General features: G+C 38.1%; 1 protein-coding gene across 3 annotated transcripts in view; it reads left to right on the forward strand.

The window, feature by feature from the left end:
* Nucleotides 1-14,025, forward strand: part of DOCK8 (dedicator of cytokinesis 8) — a 99,951-nt gene extending 85,926 nt beyond the window's left edge. For all 3 annotated transcript variants that reach the window (XM_087716013.1, XM_087716014.1, XM_087716015.1), the window contains 10 exons: nt 895-1,087; nt 3,346-3,489; nt 4,186-4,317; nt 5,350-5,484; nt 7,162-7,251; nt 9,607-9,843; nt 10,779-10,922; nt 11,342-11,448; nt 11,926-12,096; nt 12,879-14,025. In XM_087716013.1, the coding sequence (XP_087572139.1) occupies nt 895-1,087; nt 3,346-3,489; nt 4,186-4,317; nt 5,350-5,484; nt 7,162-7,251; nt 9,607-9,843; nt 10,779-10,922; nt 11,342-11,448; nt 11,926-12,096; nt 12,879-12,936 (1,411 nt within the window). In that variant the 3' untranslated portion in view covers nt 12,937-14,025. The remainder of the gene's footprint in view (nt 1-894; nt 1,088-3,345; nt 3,490-4,185; nt 4,318-5,349; nt 5,485-7,161; nt 7,252-9,606; nt 9,844-10,778; nt 10,923-11,341; nt 11,449-11,925; nt 12,097-12,878) is intronic.
* The last annotated feature ends 2,300 nt before the right edge of the window (nt 14,026-16,325 follow it).

Below are 16,325 nucleotides of genomic sequence, written 5' to 3' on the forward strand. Positions count from 1 at the left end.
AACTCTAGCATTTTTCTAACATTCAGATCACTTACAGTTTAGATTCCAGTTTAGAGACTTTTGATGTCTTGTATTAAATATCTATTTTTCCAAAGGGGATGATTGCATTTTCCTTGGAGAAGAGGGTTCTTTATTGCTAACTTTTTAATCTAGAATTTCATTTTTTAATTCCTTTTACCAGTATAAATAGTCAACAAAAGTACATTGATTTTATAGTATAGTTTTTCATAAAGTTATAACTGACCTACCTGGGGTACTAATGACCCAGATTTGAATGCTCCTCCCCCACATTCATGTGCTCAACAACCGGGCTTCCTTTATAGTAATTTGCAGCATCCGGTGATCACATGACTAGGTTTTAAAATGATTTTGTCAAAAGCTGGCCTTTACTTCCATTTCTCGGCAAAAGCAACCCATAATGAAACATGGATGTGCTTAACAACCCTGGCATTAACTTAACAATCACCACCCAAAAAAGATTGTAAAATCAGGGTGGCCCAATTTACAATCCTCACAAGTTATAACGGTGATCCTAATTTGAGGATTATCTGATAATTTGAGGATTATTCTTTTTTAGAAACATGATAAAAAGCTCATTAAAATTACCTTTGGGATGTAGCCTATTGATAAATGTGTCATTAAAAAACTCTATATAAGGGCTCATTAGAAATGTGGCAGAACATAAGGAAAGAGATGTTATGATGCAGTTCTGGTGTAACCTTCTTGTTAGTAGTAAAAGAGATTGATTGAGCCATTCTATGGAATATTATTATTTTCTAGTTACTTGCCATTTTAAAGCCAGTTGCTATGCTTCAAGATCAAATAATATGATATTGTTCATCATTCAATCAAAAAGCCAAACAAAACATTATTTTTATCCTGTTATTTTGTTAGGATTGCCAAAGGGTATCAGACTTCACCTGACTTAAGGCTTACCTGGCTTCAGAACATGGCAGAGAAGCACACCAAGAAGAAATGCTATACTGAGGCTGCCATGTGCCTCATTCATGCTGCTGCTCTTGTGGCAGAATATTTGAGCATGTTAGAGGACCATAGCTATCTGCCGGTTGGAAGTGTCACTTTCCAGGTAGGAGCAAATTACTTCATTTCACGCAAGTCTTTTTCTGGGTAACCAGGGTGATGTCCTGGGTTAAGCTAGATTGATCCCACAAATGCTAAGCATATTCACTGAAGCTTAGCAAGGGTGACAGGACGAAAACCAGTAGTCAAAGCAGATTGCAGAAATAAAGCAGGGAGAAATAGAGCCTACTTCTCATTATTGGTACTGCATGACTCTTTCTAGGCAGATAAGAAGCTTGTAAGATTTAAATCCTTTCTATGTACTCAGCATACCTGCACACTGAAAACTACATATTCAATATAGTTTGGTTTGGTTTGGTTTATTAGATTTATATGTCGCCCTTCTCCCAAGGACTCAGGGTGGCGTACAACATTAAAAGAAACACATAATACAAAAGTTAAAAAAATTAAATAGAATATCCCAAACAAATCCAATTAGAATTGACAATAACTTTTAAAAAAAAATCGAATTAAAATTAACAATGATCAATAATTTATTTTGTTTTGTTCAGGCCAGGCTGGCTTGCTGGAAAAGCCAACTTTTTAGGGCGCATCGGAAGGACCGGAGGTCGGGGATTATACGAAGCTCCGGGGGCAGCTCATTCCAGAGGGAAGGCGCTCCCACAGAGAAGGCTCTCCCCCTGGGGGTCGCTAGCCAACACTGTCTGGCCAACGGCACCCTGAGGAGGCCAACTCTGTGGGATTGCACTGGACGGTGGGAGGCTACCGGTGGCAGTAGGTGGTCTCGCAGGTACCCTGGGCCTAAGCCATGGAGTGCTTTAAAGGTCATAATTAGTACCTTGAATCATACCCGGAAGACAACCGGCAACCAGTGCAGGCCGCCTAAAAGGGGTGTAACATGGGAGCACCTAGGTGCCCCCATGATAACCCACGTAGCCGCATTCTAGACCAGTTGAAGTCTCTGGGAACTCTTCAAGGGCAGCCCCATGTAGAGAGCGTCACAGTAGTCCAGGCAAGGAAGGATGAGGGCGTGAGTGACTGTGCACAGAGCATCCCGATCCAGGAAGGGGCGCAACTGACGTACCAGGCAAATTAATTAGTTTAGAAATACAAAAGGTTATTGTTCCATCCTAGTATAGCTCTATGCCACACATAGAGCCTATGCCACACATAGAGCCTATGCCACACACAAAAAAAATAGGCAACGTATCAATTTAAAAGTTACCTAATTAGGAGTAGGGAGCCAGTTTGCTGTAATGGTTAAGGCATCAGGCTAGAAACCAGGAGGCCATAAATTTTAGTCCTGCCTTGGATTAGAAGGCAGTTGGGTGACATTGGACCAGTCACTTCCTCTTGGCACGAGGAAGGAGGCAAACATTTCTGAAAAACCTTGCCAAGAAAACTGAAAGGGTTTGTCCAGGCAGTCTCTGAGACTTGGACACGACTGAACAGGAAAAAAAAGTTAGATTCCTAACTTATTCACTTTTTGTTAAGAGTGAATCTTAACAAAGCAGAATGCAAATCAGGAGAAGCATGCTACTGAAGCAGTGGACTTGTGAAGAGAAAGCACCTCACAGATATTTGTAAAAATAATAATAATCCTATTTATCCTATCTTCTTCTTATTTATTATAGGGATATAGATCTCTGGGCAGAGATGTGGTCCCTTGTCCAAATCTGAAATTATGGAAAATATAAAAATGTGAATATCCAAGGTCCACACATGCCAAGTTTGACAAACCTAAACTCTCTTATATTCATTGCTTTTCATCCTTACCTTAAGTTCAGTCTTCCTTCTAGTGTGTTGTAGTGTTCCTTATGCAGTGAAACATGTTCTTCAGTTTCGAAAACCATCCTGGTATACTTTAAAACTGGCACATGTCAATCTTATTAAACATGCTTTTTTATGTATATGTTTTCAAATGAAATTCTGAAGTTATATAGCATGTTATATAACAGATGAATTAATAAGCAAATCATTATACATAGGATATTTAGTTGCAAAAGATCCTCCCCTTAACACCAAGTCCGGTTAAAATAAATGATTTATTTCAGAAATAAGACTTGGTGGGCAAATTATATTTTCCTATACAAACCGAAAATGAGCATTCAGATATATTACTGCTTGAGTTATAACAAATGAAGAAAAAATTGAATATTTGTCAGTCAATTTTGGTGGTTTTTTTCTTTTTGCCAGATTATATTTTAATAATATAAAACAAAAAGTAAAAGGAATAAAGAAAGATTTCCAATAGATACAATATGTAGAGTTGTTTGTTCTCTAACTTCTTGTTCTCCTTTTCAGAATGTTTCCTCCAATGTCCTAGAAGAGTCTGCTGTTTCAGATGATATTCTGTCTCCAGATGAAGATGGCGTTTGCTCAGGAAGATATTTCTCAGAGCACGGGTTGGTGGGACTGCTGGAAAATGCTGCTGAGCTTTTTAACACTGTGAGTAGCAGTACGCCGTCTTTTATTCATTCTGTTTATTTATATATGTCTTTAATTGGATTTACAGCTGCTGCAACTTTAGGCGGCTTACATCTCTAAAAGTAGGATCAATAAAATGAAAGTAAAAGACATGCACATTCAGAACAAACAATCTAATGCATCAAAAGAAAACATGAAGCTCTGTAAATTTAAGCACATTTCTTTTTCTTTTTTTTTTGTTTAGTCCAGTGGTGTCTAACCTTAGCAACTTTAAAACTTGTGGACTGGGAAATTCTGGGAATTGAAGTCCGCAGGTCTTAAAATTTCCAAGGTTGGACACCCCTGGTTTAGTCACTTAGGAGGACAATTTCATTTCAATACCACTTTGTAGTGAAGTAATATAGTCACCATTCATATTCCAGGGCATATCATTTTAGTTCAAACTATAGCAAAACCAATATCAAAAAGATTTTGTTTGAATTGAGTACAGCCTTAATGAGACTTTACACATTAGCAGTGATCTGATTTATATAGTGCATTAAGCAGTGGTGCACTTTGTTTGGCAATGTTTATGAGCATGCGAGCCTTGTCACTATGGCTTCACTGGAGGAAAATAGTGTACAACAGAGCAAATATTTCTTAGGCATGATGCTCTAAATGTGGTAATTTTCTGATGAATGATTGAAAGTCTTAAAAAATGTTTCTTCTTTCTACAAGGGAGGATTGTATGAAACCGTCAATGAGGTCTACAAGATTGTCATTCCCATTTTGGAAACAAATCGAGACTTTAGGAAACTTTCTTCTGTTCACAGTAAACTCCAAAAGGCTTTTGAGAGCATAATAAATAAGGTACTTTTTCTGTTGTTGGGCTACAGTAGTTGTATATTGATTAGAACGATAAGGATATTTGCAATACAGGTAGTTCTTGACTTACAATCATTTATTTAGTGACCATTCAATGGCAGTAAAAAGAGTGACTGTTTTTCACACTTATGACTGTAGCAACATCCCAATGGTCATGTGATCAAAATTTGGATGCTTGCCACCTGGCTCATATTTATGATGGTTGCAGTGTCCCAGGGCCATGTAATCACCTTTTGTGACCTTCTGACAAGCAAAATCAATGGGGAAGTCAGATTCATTTAACAACCGTGTTACTCTCTTAATAACTACAATCATTCACTTAACAATTGTTGTAAGCAAAGTCATAAAAAGGGGCAAAAGTCACTTACCAAATGTCTCATTTAGCAACAGAATATTTGGTCTCAATTGTGGCCATAAGTTGAGGATTACCCGTACAATCCTTTTTTCCCCTGCTTAAAATTTCACTTTTTTGAGGATGTGCTATTCAATAAATACCTGTCTTCTATGTTATTTCTATTAGCATAAGATTCCACTCCAATGTTTTCCCCAAGTAGCTAAAAAGCTTTGTAAGGTTATAAATGCTCTGTAAATATTTACCTTCAACTATGTTTTTTTTTCAAACTAGGTAATTCTTTATGTAAATTGCTTCAAATTTTTGTTTGATTGATTGAGATACAGACAGACACATTTTTGATCAGATAAAACAAGTAGCTAACTTTGATAGTGTGAATGGGAGTAGAATAGCCAAATTCACCTTCAATAAAATTCTAGGAAATAATTTTCAAACAGAAAGTACTCCAAATTTGCAACTTTAAAAGTTGTAGACTTTACTTCTCAGAATTCCTCAGCCAGCCGTTCTGCAGGGGAATTCTGGGAGTTGTAGTCCACAAGTCTTAAAATTGCCAAGTTTAGAGACCTTCTTCTAGGATGCACTTAAAAGTAAAATACAACTGCTCTTTGGAAAAGTGCTGCAAAAAAAGACAGATTTATATCTGTGATTTTCTAATCATCAATCAGGGTCAAAAGAGAATGTTTGGGACCTATTTCCGTGTTGGTTTCTATGGAGCCATCTTTGGAGATCTGGATGAACAGGAATTTGTTTATAAAGAGCCTGCCATAACCAAACTTCCTGAGATTTCTGACCGATTGGAGGTAGGTAGTTACACCTATAATTTTAAAAAATGTACCAAAAGAGTATTCAGAAAGATACGGTTTATGCACTGAATGGAAATGGTAAAGGAACAATTTTGTTTATAGTGTCCTAAACTAATCTTATCTAATGTCATGCTCCCCAATCGTAATGAGACAACAGTCCCTACAATGGCTTCCGGGATTTATAATCCAGGCAGATCTGGAGATTTTATTTCACTTAATATTATTTTGAACCCAGGAGTTTAGCTCAATTTAAACATTGAAGGGTCTTTATAAATTGGAAAGCATTTAGTCTTACAGTTTCCATTGCTTTCTAGTTACCTCTTGTTACCATTTGTCATTTAAATAAGGAGTTGTCATATAAATAAGGGGAACTATAGCAGTAGAAAAGTTTAGAATGCAATAAAAAAGGGAAATATGAAAGAGGATACAGTGGGATTTTTTTTTTAATATGAAAACATTTCCCTGTAAAATTAGTGAGCCTTTCAAGGGAAACTAGATACATTAACTTTTTATATCTGATGAATTAGTCCTCACTCCTTTACCCCCTTATTCCTTGACTTCTTTACCTTATGAGACTAAAGGAACAATTTCTACCAAAACAAAACCAATAAAACCTCATGGATTTTGTTCAGAGCTTCAGGATTTAAAATGAAAGTTAGGATCATTTTATATGGGAAAACCAAGCACTTTGACAAAACATTGCAGTATTCTAGCATTTAAGATTTACAAATTTGTTTGACAGAGTTATTGTTCTCCCAAATTGGTCTTTTGGTTGTGCCTGCTTGATTGTGATTCTGCAGAGGAATTCTGACCTTTTGGGGGATTTGTAGCAGAGGATTGAGAGGACACTTGAGTGATAGGAGGTGAGAAAAATGGTGTATTAAGAGACTCGGTGACTGACAAGCAGATGGAAATGGATAGTATGAAAAGAGAAAGTGGATGATTTAGATCACTGCTAAGAAAAGGAGGTTCAGTTTGTTAGAAAGTTCCTGGAAACTTATACTTGGACAATATGCAGCAATGATAAAATTAGCCGCCTAATTTCACAACAGAAATTTAACCAGCCAATGAATGATCATCTTGTTGCTATAGAATGCCCAGCCTGATGGGAAAAAAAACATGTTTGAGAGCTTTTCAAAAAGCCATAAGGATTGGGGCTAACTTCACCTCAGTAGCAATAGCACAGACTTATATACTGCTTCATAATGCTTTACAGTCCTCTCTAAATGGTTTGCAGAGTCAGCACATTGCCTCCCAAAATCTGAGCCCACATTTTACCCACCTCCGAAGGATGAAAGGTTGAGTCAACCTTGAGCCAATGAGAATCAAACTGTCAAACTGCTGGCAGCTGGCAGTCAGCAGTAGACTGCAGTATTGCATTCTAACCATTATGCCACCACAGGTCTCTGAAGTTCTAAAGGAAAGATGCTACAGCAGAAAAGATTCATCTCCTAGGTATCATTCGTCTCTCCTACTGGATATGATTAGATGTGTTCAGGCAATCGGAGAGTAGCGGTCCCTCAAATAGTCTGGCTCCATGTCATGTAGGACGTTAAAGGTCAAAAATAGCACCTTAAATTGCACTTGACTTATCACTTGTCACTCCTATCACTTGACTTATTTCGTAGATGTGTGTGTGTATTACCTATACTCATGATTTTGTTTCCTTCTCAGGGATTTTATGGTCAATGCTTTGGAGAAGATCGCATTGTTGTGATCAAAGACTCTATTCCTGTCGAAAAAAAGAAGTTAGATCCCAGAAAGGTATGGTAACACTACTTCTAACTTTACAGTTAAAAATCTTTTTAAAAGCCCCTTAAGTCTGAACCTAAATTAAGACAAGAAGTTTTTTTTTAGTTTTTTTTTTAGTTTTATTTGTCATTTATAGGCCGCCCTTTTCCCTGAGGGGACTCAGGGCGGCTTACAATTCGTGGGAAGGAGTGCAAGACAAAACATAAAATATGTGAATAAAATAAAATAAAACAGTAAAACACAACATTCATTCAGCATTCGGGTGGGGCGGATTAGGATCTTATCCCCAAGCCTGACGGGATAGCCAGATCTTAAGGGCTGTGCGGAAGGTCTGGACGGTGGTGAGGGTACGAATCTCCACGGGGAGATCGTTCCAAAGGGTCGGAGATGCTACTGAGAAGGCTCTCCTCCGCGTAGTCGCCAGTCGGCACTGACTGGCGGATGGAATTCGGAGGAGGCCCAATCTGTGCGATCTGATGGGACGGAGGGAGATAATCGGCAGAAGGCGGTCTCTCAAGTACTCAGATCCACTACCATGGAGGGCTTTATGGGTGGTAAGTAGCACCTTGAAGCGCACCCGGAGATCAACAGGTAGCCAGCGCAGCTCGCGGAGGATAGGTGTTATGTGGGCGAACCGTGGTGCGCCCACAATCACTTGCGCGGCCGCATTCTGGACTAGCTGAAGTCGCCGGATGCTCTTCAAGGGCAGCCCCATGTAGAGCACATTGCAGTATTCCAGCCTAGAGATCACAAGGGCTCGAGTGACTGTTGTGAGGGCCTCCCGATTCAGGTAGGGCCGCAACTGGCGCACCAGGCGAACCTGGGCAAATGCCCCCCTGGTCACAGCTGACAAATGATGGTCGAAAGTCAGCTGTGGGTCCAGGAGGACTCCCAAGTTGCGAACCCTGTCTGAGGGGTGTAAAATTTGACCCCCCAGCCTGAGTGATGGAACATTGGCCAAATTATTGGGAGGGAAACACAACAGCCACTCGGTCTTGTCTGGGTTGAGTACCAGTTTGCTAGCTCTCATCCAGTTCTTAACGGCCTCAAGGCCCCGGTTCATCACATCCACCGCTTCATTGAGTTGGCACAGGGCGGACAGATACAACTGTGTGTCGTCCGCGTATTGATGGTATTTTATCCCGTGCCTCCGAATGATCTCGCCCAGCGGTTTCATGTATATGTTAAATAGTAGGGGGGATAAGACCGAGCCCTGCGGCACCCCATAAGTTAGGGGCCTCGGGGACAATCTCTGCCCCCCAACCAACACCGACTGCGACCTGTCCGAGAGGTAGGAGGAGAACCACTGTAGAACAGTGCCTCCCACTCCCACCTCCCGCAGGTTTGTCCAACTGAAAAGCCAGCAGTGTCTGGGAAGGCACCAGCACAGTCTTGCAGGATCCAAATGCCTGCGGTGAACCTCCCAGGATCGTATGGCAGAGAGAGGCTGGAGTTCAGTCTTGCAAGTGGTTTTGCAAGATCCAGTCTTGCACGGTGGGTGCTGGATTGCTAATGTATGTCAACTAAATAAGAATAGAATCCAGAACAAGTACAACAAATACCTTCTCTTCTCCAAGTGTGATTCTCTTTAGCTTAAACTTGATATTAATTAATCTACAAGGCCCTACTTGGTGCAGCAGTTAAGGCATCACATTGGAAAACAAGAGACTGTGAGTTGTAGTCCCACTTTGGGCATGAAGCCAAGAGAGTTATCTTGGGCCATCTCTCTCTCTCTCTCTCCACCACCACCACCACCCCGCCCAGGAAGCAAACTACTTCTGAAAAACCTTGCTAAAATTAAGCAGGGACAACTCCAGGCAGTAACCAGGCAGCAATACTGAGGTGAAGACCCCAAATAATAATAATTACATCCTGTGACAATAGCTTCAGCACAAAGGTGAAATCCTCCCAGTTCAGCCCGGTTCAGCCGAACCGGTAGGGACAATTGTCCCTGGTTCTACGAACCGATAGTAAAAAAAAAAGGGTTCCAAGGATTGCACAGCTCAGCTGTTAACCGCGTAATCGTCGGAAGCTTTCCTCCCCATTTTTTAAAGCATTTTTTCCCTGCCTATTCGCCCAAACCGGCAGGAAAAAAATGCTTTAAAAAGTGAAAAAAAGTTGGCCACACCCACCCAGTCACATGACCTACCACCACCAAGCCACGGCCACAGAATCAGTGGGCAAAAAAATAAATAGATTTCATCACTGCTTCAGCACCATCAAACAACACCTGCCAGTCTCTGATCCTTCGGAAGGACTCCAAAGATGGATAAAAATCTCAAATCCAGTCTAAATATCTAGCTGACTGTGTGATGAATCATAGTAATAATTAACACATAAGACTTACTGACTTTACTTTTTCCCCAGGCCTATATACAGATTACTTTTGTGGAACCATACTTTGATGACTATGAGATGAAAGACAGAGTAACCCACTTTGAGAAAAACTTTGATCTTCGACGATTTATGTACACCACCCCTTTTACGCAGGATGGAAGTCCACGGGGAGAACTGAGTGAACAATATACGAGGAAGACCATTTTGACCACAATGAATGCTTTTCCTTATATCAAAACTCGAATCAATGTAATTCAAAAGGAAGAGGTAATGCATGTATCTTAAGAAGGAGCAGTGAATCTGTAGCTTCAGAGTTGTATTGGGCTGTTCAGTCCCCTTTTCCCTACTTTTGGAGTTATCTCTGTTCGCAATTGCTGAAGATACAGTTTTCAGACCAGGAAAAACTATTAAAACTATAAAGTGTTTTAACTTCATGGCGTATAGCAGTGGTGGATTCAAAAATTTTTGGAACCTACTCTGTGAGTGTGGCCTCCTTTGTGGGAGTGGCTTGCCAGCCATGTGACCTGGTGGGAGTGGCTTGCCGGCCATGTGTTTTCTCTCTCTCTCTCTCTCTCTCTCTCTCTCTCTCCTTCCTTTTGTCTCTCTGTCCCTTTTTTCTTTTTTTCTTTCATCTCTCTTTTTTTCTTTTTTCTTTATTTATTTCTTCCTTTCTTTCTCTTTCTCTCTCTCTCTGTGTCTGTCTGTGTGTGTGTGTGTGTGGCAGTGGTGGGTTTCAAAAATTTTTGGAATCTCTTCTGTAGGTTTGGCCTGCTTTCCGGGTCCACTGGTGGAACCTCTTCTAACCAGTTTGGTAGATTTGACGAACTGGTTCTACCGAATAGGTGCGAACTGGTAGGAACCCACCTCTGGCATATAGGCTACAATACCTAGACTGCAAAAATGCTAAGGATCCCTAAATGGCAAAAGAGACATACAGAAAATGCTGGATCACTGTTGCCATTTACTAAGTAATCTTTGCAGACAAGATATTGTACTCAAGTCCTTAAAATGGTATTAGAGATAACACAAAGTAAATCTCTCATATTCTTGGTGGGAAACCCACCCACCAACCCACCCACCCGGCTCCAGGGTACATGTGTGATATGACCTTCCCCACTCTGTGCCCCTATGCTTGTCTTCCAGACTTTTATTTTATTAATGTTTGCCTTTTTTTTAAATGAATGGGCTATCTTTGATTTCAGTATGTGTTGACGCCAATTGAAGTAGCAATTGAAGACATGCAAAAGAAAACCCTTGAGCTAGCAGTTGCCACCAACCAAGTGCCTCCAGATGCCAAAATGCTCCAGATGGTCCTTCAAGGTTCTGTAGGAGCTACTGTTAACCAGGTACATAAGGATAAATAATGAAATACCTATGCTTTGCAGAGTACTATTTTTTGTTCAGCCTTACTGGCATATTGGAAAAACAATAATGACAAAAATGTCATAATTATATGTGCACATGCTCATTCTGGAAATAAACTTAGGTTTTTCATTTTTGCTCACATCATGCAATGATTCCTGAGTCTCTACGAGCTGTATAATCTATTGGCATTCACTTTTTGATCTAGGTTACCAGTTTTACAATTTTGCTACCATTCAGTAGATTCTTGATGCTTATTATCTTTTTATTTTGCCCCATTCTGTTGCACCTGAAATTCCCTGAAAGTTCATTTTGGTTCTTCTACTGGATGTTACATGCTAATATTTCTATAGTTAACAATAAAATGTAGTTCCCTAATACAGTAAAATGTTATTTTAATAAGGGACCACTAGAGGTAGCCCAAGTGTTTCTGGCGGAGATTCCAGATGATCCAAAACTTTACCGACATCACAACAAACTGAGATTATGCTTCAAAGAGTTTATAATGAGGTAAGTAAAGAGGACAGAGAAATGAGTTAATCTTGTAATTACCCTGAGTGGGTCTGTACTAGCAGATCTGGGTGTGAGAGGTCTTCCTAATGAGTGCTAATCATTCAATCCAATGAACCTCCTGGCTTATTGTTATGGAGATGAAATGAAGAAATAGCCTCATATTGGTGGCCTTAAGCTTGTACAGAAAAGGTGGGAGGGCATACATCTAACAAATAAAAAGTCACAGGATCTCCACTGCATTATAGAATAATAATTGATAAAGCATATTTCTACATTTATAGAAGGAAAAGTAATAATGAGATTGTCTCTGTGACATAAGAAGTAGGCTACTTCATAATATTCATCTTTCCCCATCCTACTTTTTCAGAACAAGGTCACTAATATACATAACCTGGTCAAGGGTTTGATATTACTACACATGGCTTAAGTGTAACCCATCAACAAGTAATATTTTTTCCATTATTTGATCAACAGGTGTGGAGAAGCACTGGAAAAAAACCGGCACCTGATTACCCCTGAGCAAAAAGAATATCATAAGGAACTGAAAAAGAACTATGAGAAATTAGCGAACAGCCTCAGACCAATGATTAGGAGGAAAATCCCAGAGCTATATAAACCTCTTGTGAAATGTAACAGTATTTCAAGGTATTAAAACAATACTGTATTTCAGATGCTGACTACATCAAAAATGTGTTACATGAGAGTGAGGAGCATCTAGTCAGGATCAAGTCATCAGAATTGTTATATAGTGCCTTAATAAAATTAGATTTCCACAATAAACTGAGATAATCCTTATAATGCAGAAAAGAAACTTTAACCTGTTCCTGATTTAAATTACAATTGCTACACAGAGAATATATCCTGTCTCCATCCAAGCTGAAATGTATTTTTGAGATACAGCCAATATAATTCAATTATTTCTAAATTGAAAAGAAGTTGTGCTTTTAAAGAATTAGCTTAGATTTTAAAAAATGCAAAAAGCCAAAGCCTATTGATGTTTTTCCCAAATTATTTTTTTGCCTGGTTTGTGTTTCTATTTTTACATTTCTATAGAGGCAAAAATCATCTGGATTTTGAGGATATGAACATAGAATTCAATATTTGAATAGATCATGTCTTTTCTTCCAGTTGTTTCTATATGGTGCACTATATAAATATGGTGCACTATATAAATATGTCACAGTAATATATAGCTATGTAATCAGCCATAATAATAAAACAAGGAGTATATTGAATAATAAGTACTTCTCAGAAGTATATTAATTCTGCTTCAAGGGAATAACATATTTTTTCTCCATCTACTGTCACCAAGGAACTACTGACTTTATATGCAGTATGAATGTTCTTTCATTGTCTTTTTAAAATCTCTGTCCACACATTTCCATTTTCACATTTTAAAATTATTTTATAATTGTTATTCATTTCAGAGATTCTTTCAAGAATTCTAGTATAAGGAAGTATGACCTGCCCACACAGAATTCTTAAGAATAGTCTAATGAAAACAAGCAATCCTTTGGCAAACAGAATCAAATGAAGGAAGATATTGGTTGGTGTGCCATGCAGGAAGCTCTTCTCACCATTCCTAAGGACCACATTTTGTAAATATCATGCTACATATGAGTCAAAATGGCAATTAGCTGCAAGAGGGCAGATTGCTGTGATTTTTTTTCCAGTTTAATATTTGTACCTCCAAAGAAAATATTCCTGCATTTTCTCCAAAGATATAAAGGCCAGTTAACAGATATTGCAGATATTGTCTTCCATCTTTGTATGTTTGAATATCTCTGAAGACTACTTTGTGGATCTTTGATCACAGCAGTCCTATGAAAATGATCAGAATTAATATAAAGAGCATTTGACTTAATCATGGATGGCATTCAAATTATATGGACAGATTCTCTGGGGAGTTCAAATTTCAACAGTAACAAGGTTTAGTTAAACAAGATTTAGCTCAAGTAAAATCTGATTGAGTTTAATAGGTAAATTATGAATATGTACAATTCCAATTTGTTGCATAAAATCAACAATCTTAAATGCTTGACATGTAGCATTGCAATGGGCCTATTAAGCAATTATGTCATAAAACCTGAGGTTTTATTTTATCTAAAAGGATAAAAAAGCAAGTTTAATAAATTTGGGGAAATAGGATTTGATAACAATGGAGAGCCCATCTTAATTACATTTTTTCTTACTGTTATAGTTACATTATAATATACATAACAGTTTTATGTTCATAACAATGTGAACTCACAGTTACCAGTTCTTTAGCTGGTGCTGGCCTTCATATACATTGAGTTACTACTATTATTTTTATTATTATTATTATTATAAAACTACTAGTAGATTTATTATAATTTGGATAAGTGCTTATTGCAATTATCAAGTGCTTCTTGATAATTGCATATTTCTGAATATTTGATAAAAAAAAAATTCTGTTACATACCTGTGTATATGTATATAGTGTTGTGAAATGTCCAAGTCTGTGACGGCAACTAATTATTTTGGCACTTTTATACTTAAAGATCTAAATCAGTATATACATTTTTTAAATCAAATAAAATATTATTTTAGTACGAAAAATCCTTGTCTGATTTTTGATTCAAATACGGTGGCACTATACTATCCTCTTTAATCTTCCCAACTCTATGTATGAAAAAAAAGGCAGTATAACAAAACCTTGACAAGTTATCTATTCTAAGCAATGTATGTTCATTAACAATAGGAAGCCATATGCTATATGTACATAGCAGTCCTTGATATTACTTTGCTGTATGTATGAACCTAACACTGGTGCTCTTGTTTGGTGCAGGTAGTTCTTGACTTAAGACATTCATTTAGCAACTGTTTGAAATTATAACAGTGCTGGAAGAGTCTATGACAATTCACTGTGGCCAACTCACCGTGGCCAACTTGCCACCGCCAATTCGCTGTGGATCAACTCACTATGGCCAACTCATTGGGACAGTGGGACAACTCACTGTGGTACAAAAGTTACACTAATATCAAAGAAATGGTGGAATTGAATCATTAAAGGATGAAAAAAGAGGGATAGAATAAAATGTAAATGACAAAAATTAAAATATTTTTTTATTTATTTTAAATTGAATAGTTAAATTATCCTATAGCAAGTTGTCCTGTAATGAGTTGGCCATGGTGTGTTGTCCCACAGCAAGTTGGCCATAGCAAGTTGACTGTGATGAGTTGTCCCATTTCAGTGCTGGAAATAGTGACTTAATTCCTTGCACTTATAATCATTGCAGCATCCTCACTGTCACATGTTCATAATTTGGGTGTTAGGCAACCGGCATGTATTTACAATGGTTGCAGGGTCCTGTGGTCACATGATTACCATTTGTGTCCTTCCCAGCCAGCTTCTGACAAGCAAAGTCCTTCAGAGAAACTGAATTTGTTTAATTAATGCATGGTTTGCTAAAAGAGCACAGCAAAAAAGGTTATAAAATTGGGCACAGTCTTTTAAGAACCACATCACTTAGCAACAAAAGTTCTGGTCCCAATTAACATAAGCTGAGGACTATCTGTATCACTTTACACTTGCATTCCCCCCCCCCCCCCAGATCAACTACCGGTAAATGTGAGCATGGAATGGGTCTACAGCTGAACAACAGTTTAGGACAATGGACAGGGTAATCAATCTCTCCTGGTTTCCATGGCTTCATTAAACTCAGGATTCTATGTCGCCAATATGCAATTCTCTCTACTGTAGCATTATATCTCAGAAATGCTGATTGGGCATCAGTATTCAGCTAGCTTATTCTTCTGTTACAAATTGCTCTCTTTAACTTGAAACGACAGTAGCTGAATTGAATTTAAAAAAAAGCAAGTAGCCTTGTTTACTACTATTCAAAATAATACATGAAAGGCCCACATAAGCTTCTTTAAAGTAGCATTCTATATTAATCATGTTGTAGTGTCAGTTGGGTAAAGCAAATAGTGAGATCATTTCCTAAAAACTAATAATTTAAGAGCCCTGGCATGTATCAGCAAAATGCCTTTTTTTAAAGCACTCTCCCTTGAAGTATTTTGGAATATCTTCAAAAATACAAAATCAACACTGAATGGAGAAAGGGACCTAACACATTCCATTTACTCACTCCTGTGTTCAGCTTTGCCATTTGTTTGTTTTTTATAAATAGCTGTGGAAAGTCTCAAGGCAGAGAAAAAAGAAAGCAAACCAGTTACCTGTCTTAACTAGCCTGTGTTATATTAAAATACACATACAGGGTGACGAACCAGTGGGACAGATTCTTCACATGACATCTGACACACTTGAATCGGGTTGCAACTTTTTAAATTTTAACTTTTAGGCACTGTTCGACATCATCATATTTTATTTGTACACTGCCCAGAGTTTTTCTGTGAGGGAGATGGGTGGTTTCAAAATTTGATAAATAAAAATAGATTTGTACATTCTCAAGTTGATAAAAATACTAGCAATTGTTGGATCGTGCCTTTATTAGCACTAAGACTTTACAGCCTACAAAGTCTTGTATATAACTTTCGTTGAGCCTGTTGTCTACAAACAGAAGCAGCTGGCTGACCTTATTTGAGTTCAGAAGATAAGCAGGGTTAAGTCGTTTAAGACATGGATTGGTGTCTAAACTGGCTAGAAGGAGACTTTGTACTGATGTATAAAAACGCATTTTCTGGTTGCAGATTCTATTTTCCCCTTGCTCCAGTCTGAACTCTTGATTCATTTTTATATAGGTAAAATTATGCTTTTTGTACAGTTAAAGTTGATGCCGATTAGTACATCCAGCAGGTGTCATTAGATGTGGGCAAGAACCACTTATTTATTTCAAAAATTATTTGTTTCTCTTAATAAAGTTACAGTTGAGTGGTGATGCTCAATTTAC

This window comes from Thamnophis sirtalis, unplaced genomic scaffold (genome assembly GCF_051295495.1).
Source record: "Thamnophis sirtalis isolate CommonGarterSnake01/CBP01778 unplaced genomic scaffold, rThaSir2_p1.2 scaffold_5, whole genome shotgun sequence".
Classification (NCBI taxonomy): Eukaryota; Metazoa; Chordata; class Lepidosauria; order Squamata; family Natricidae; genus Thamnophis; species Thamnophis sirtalis.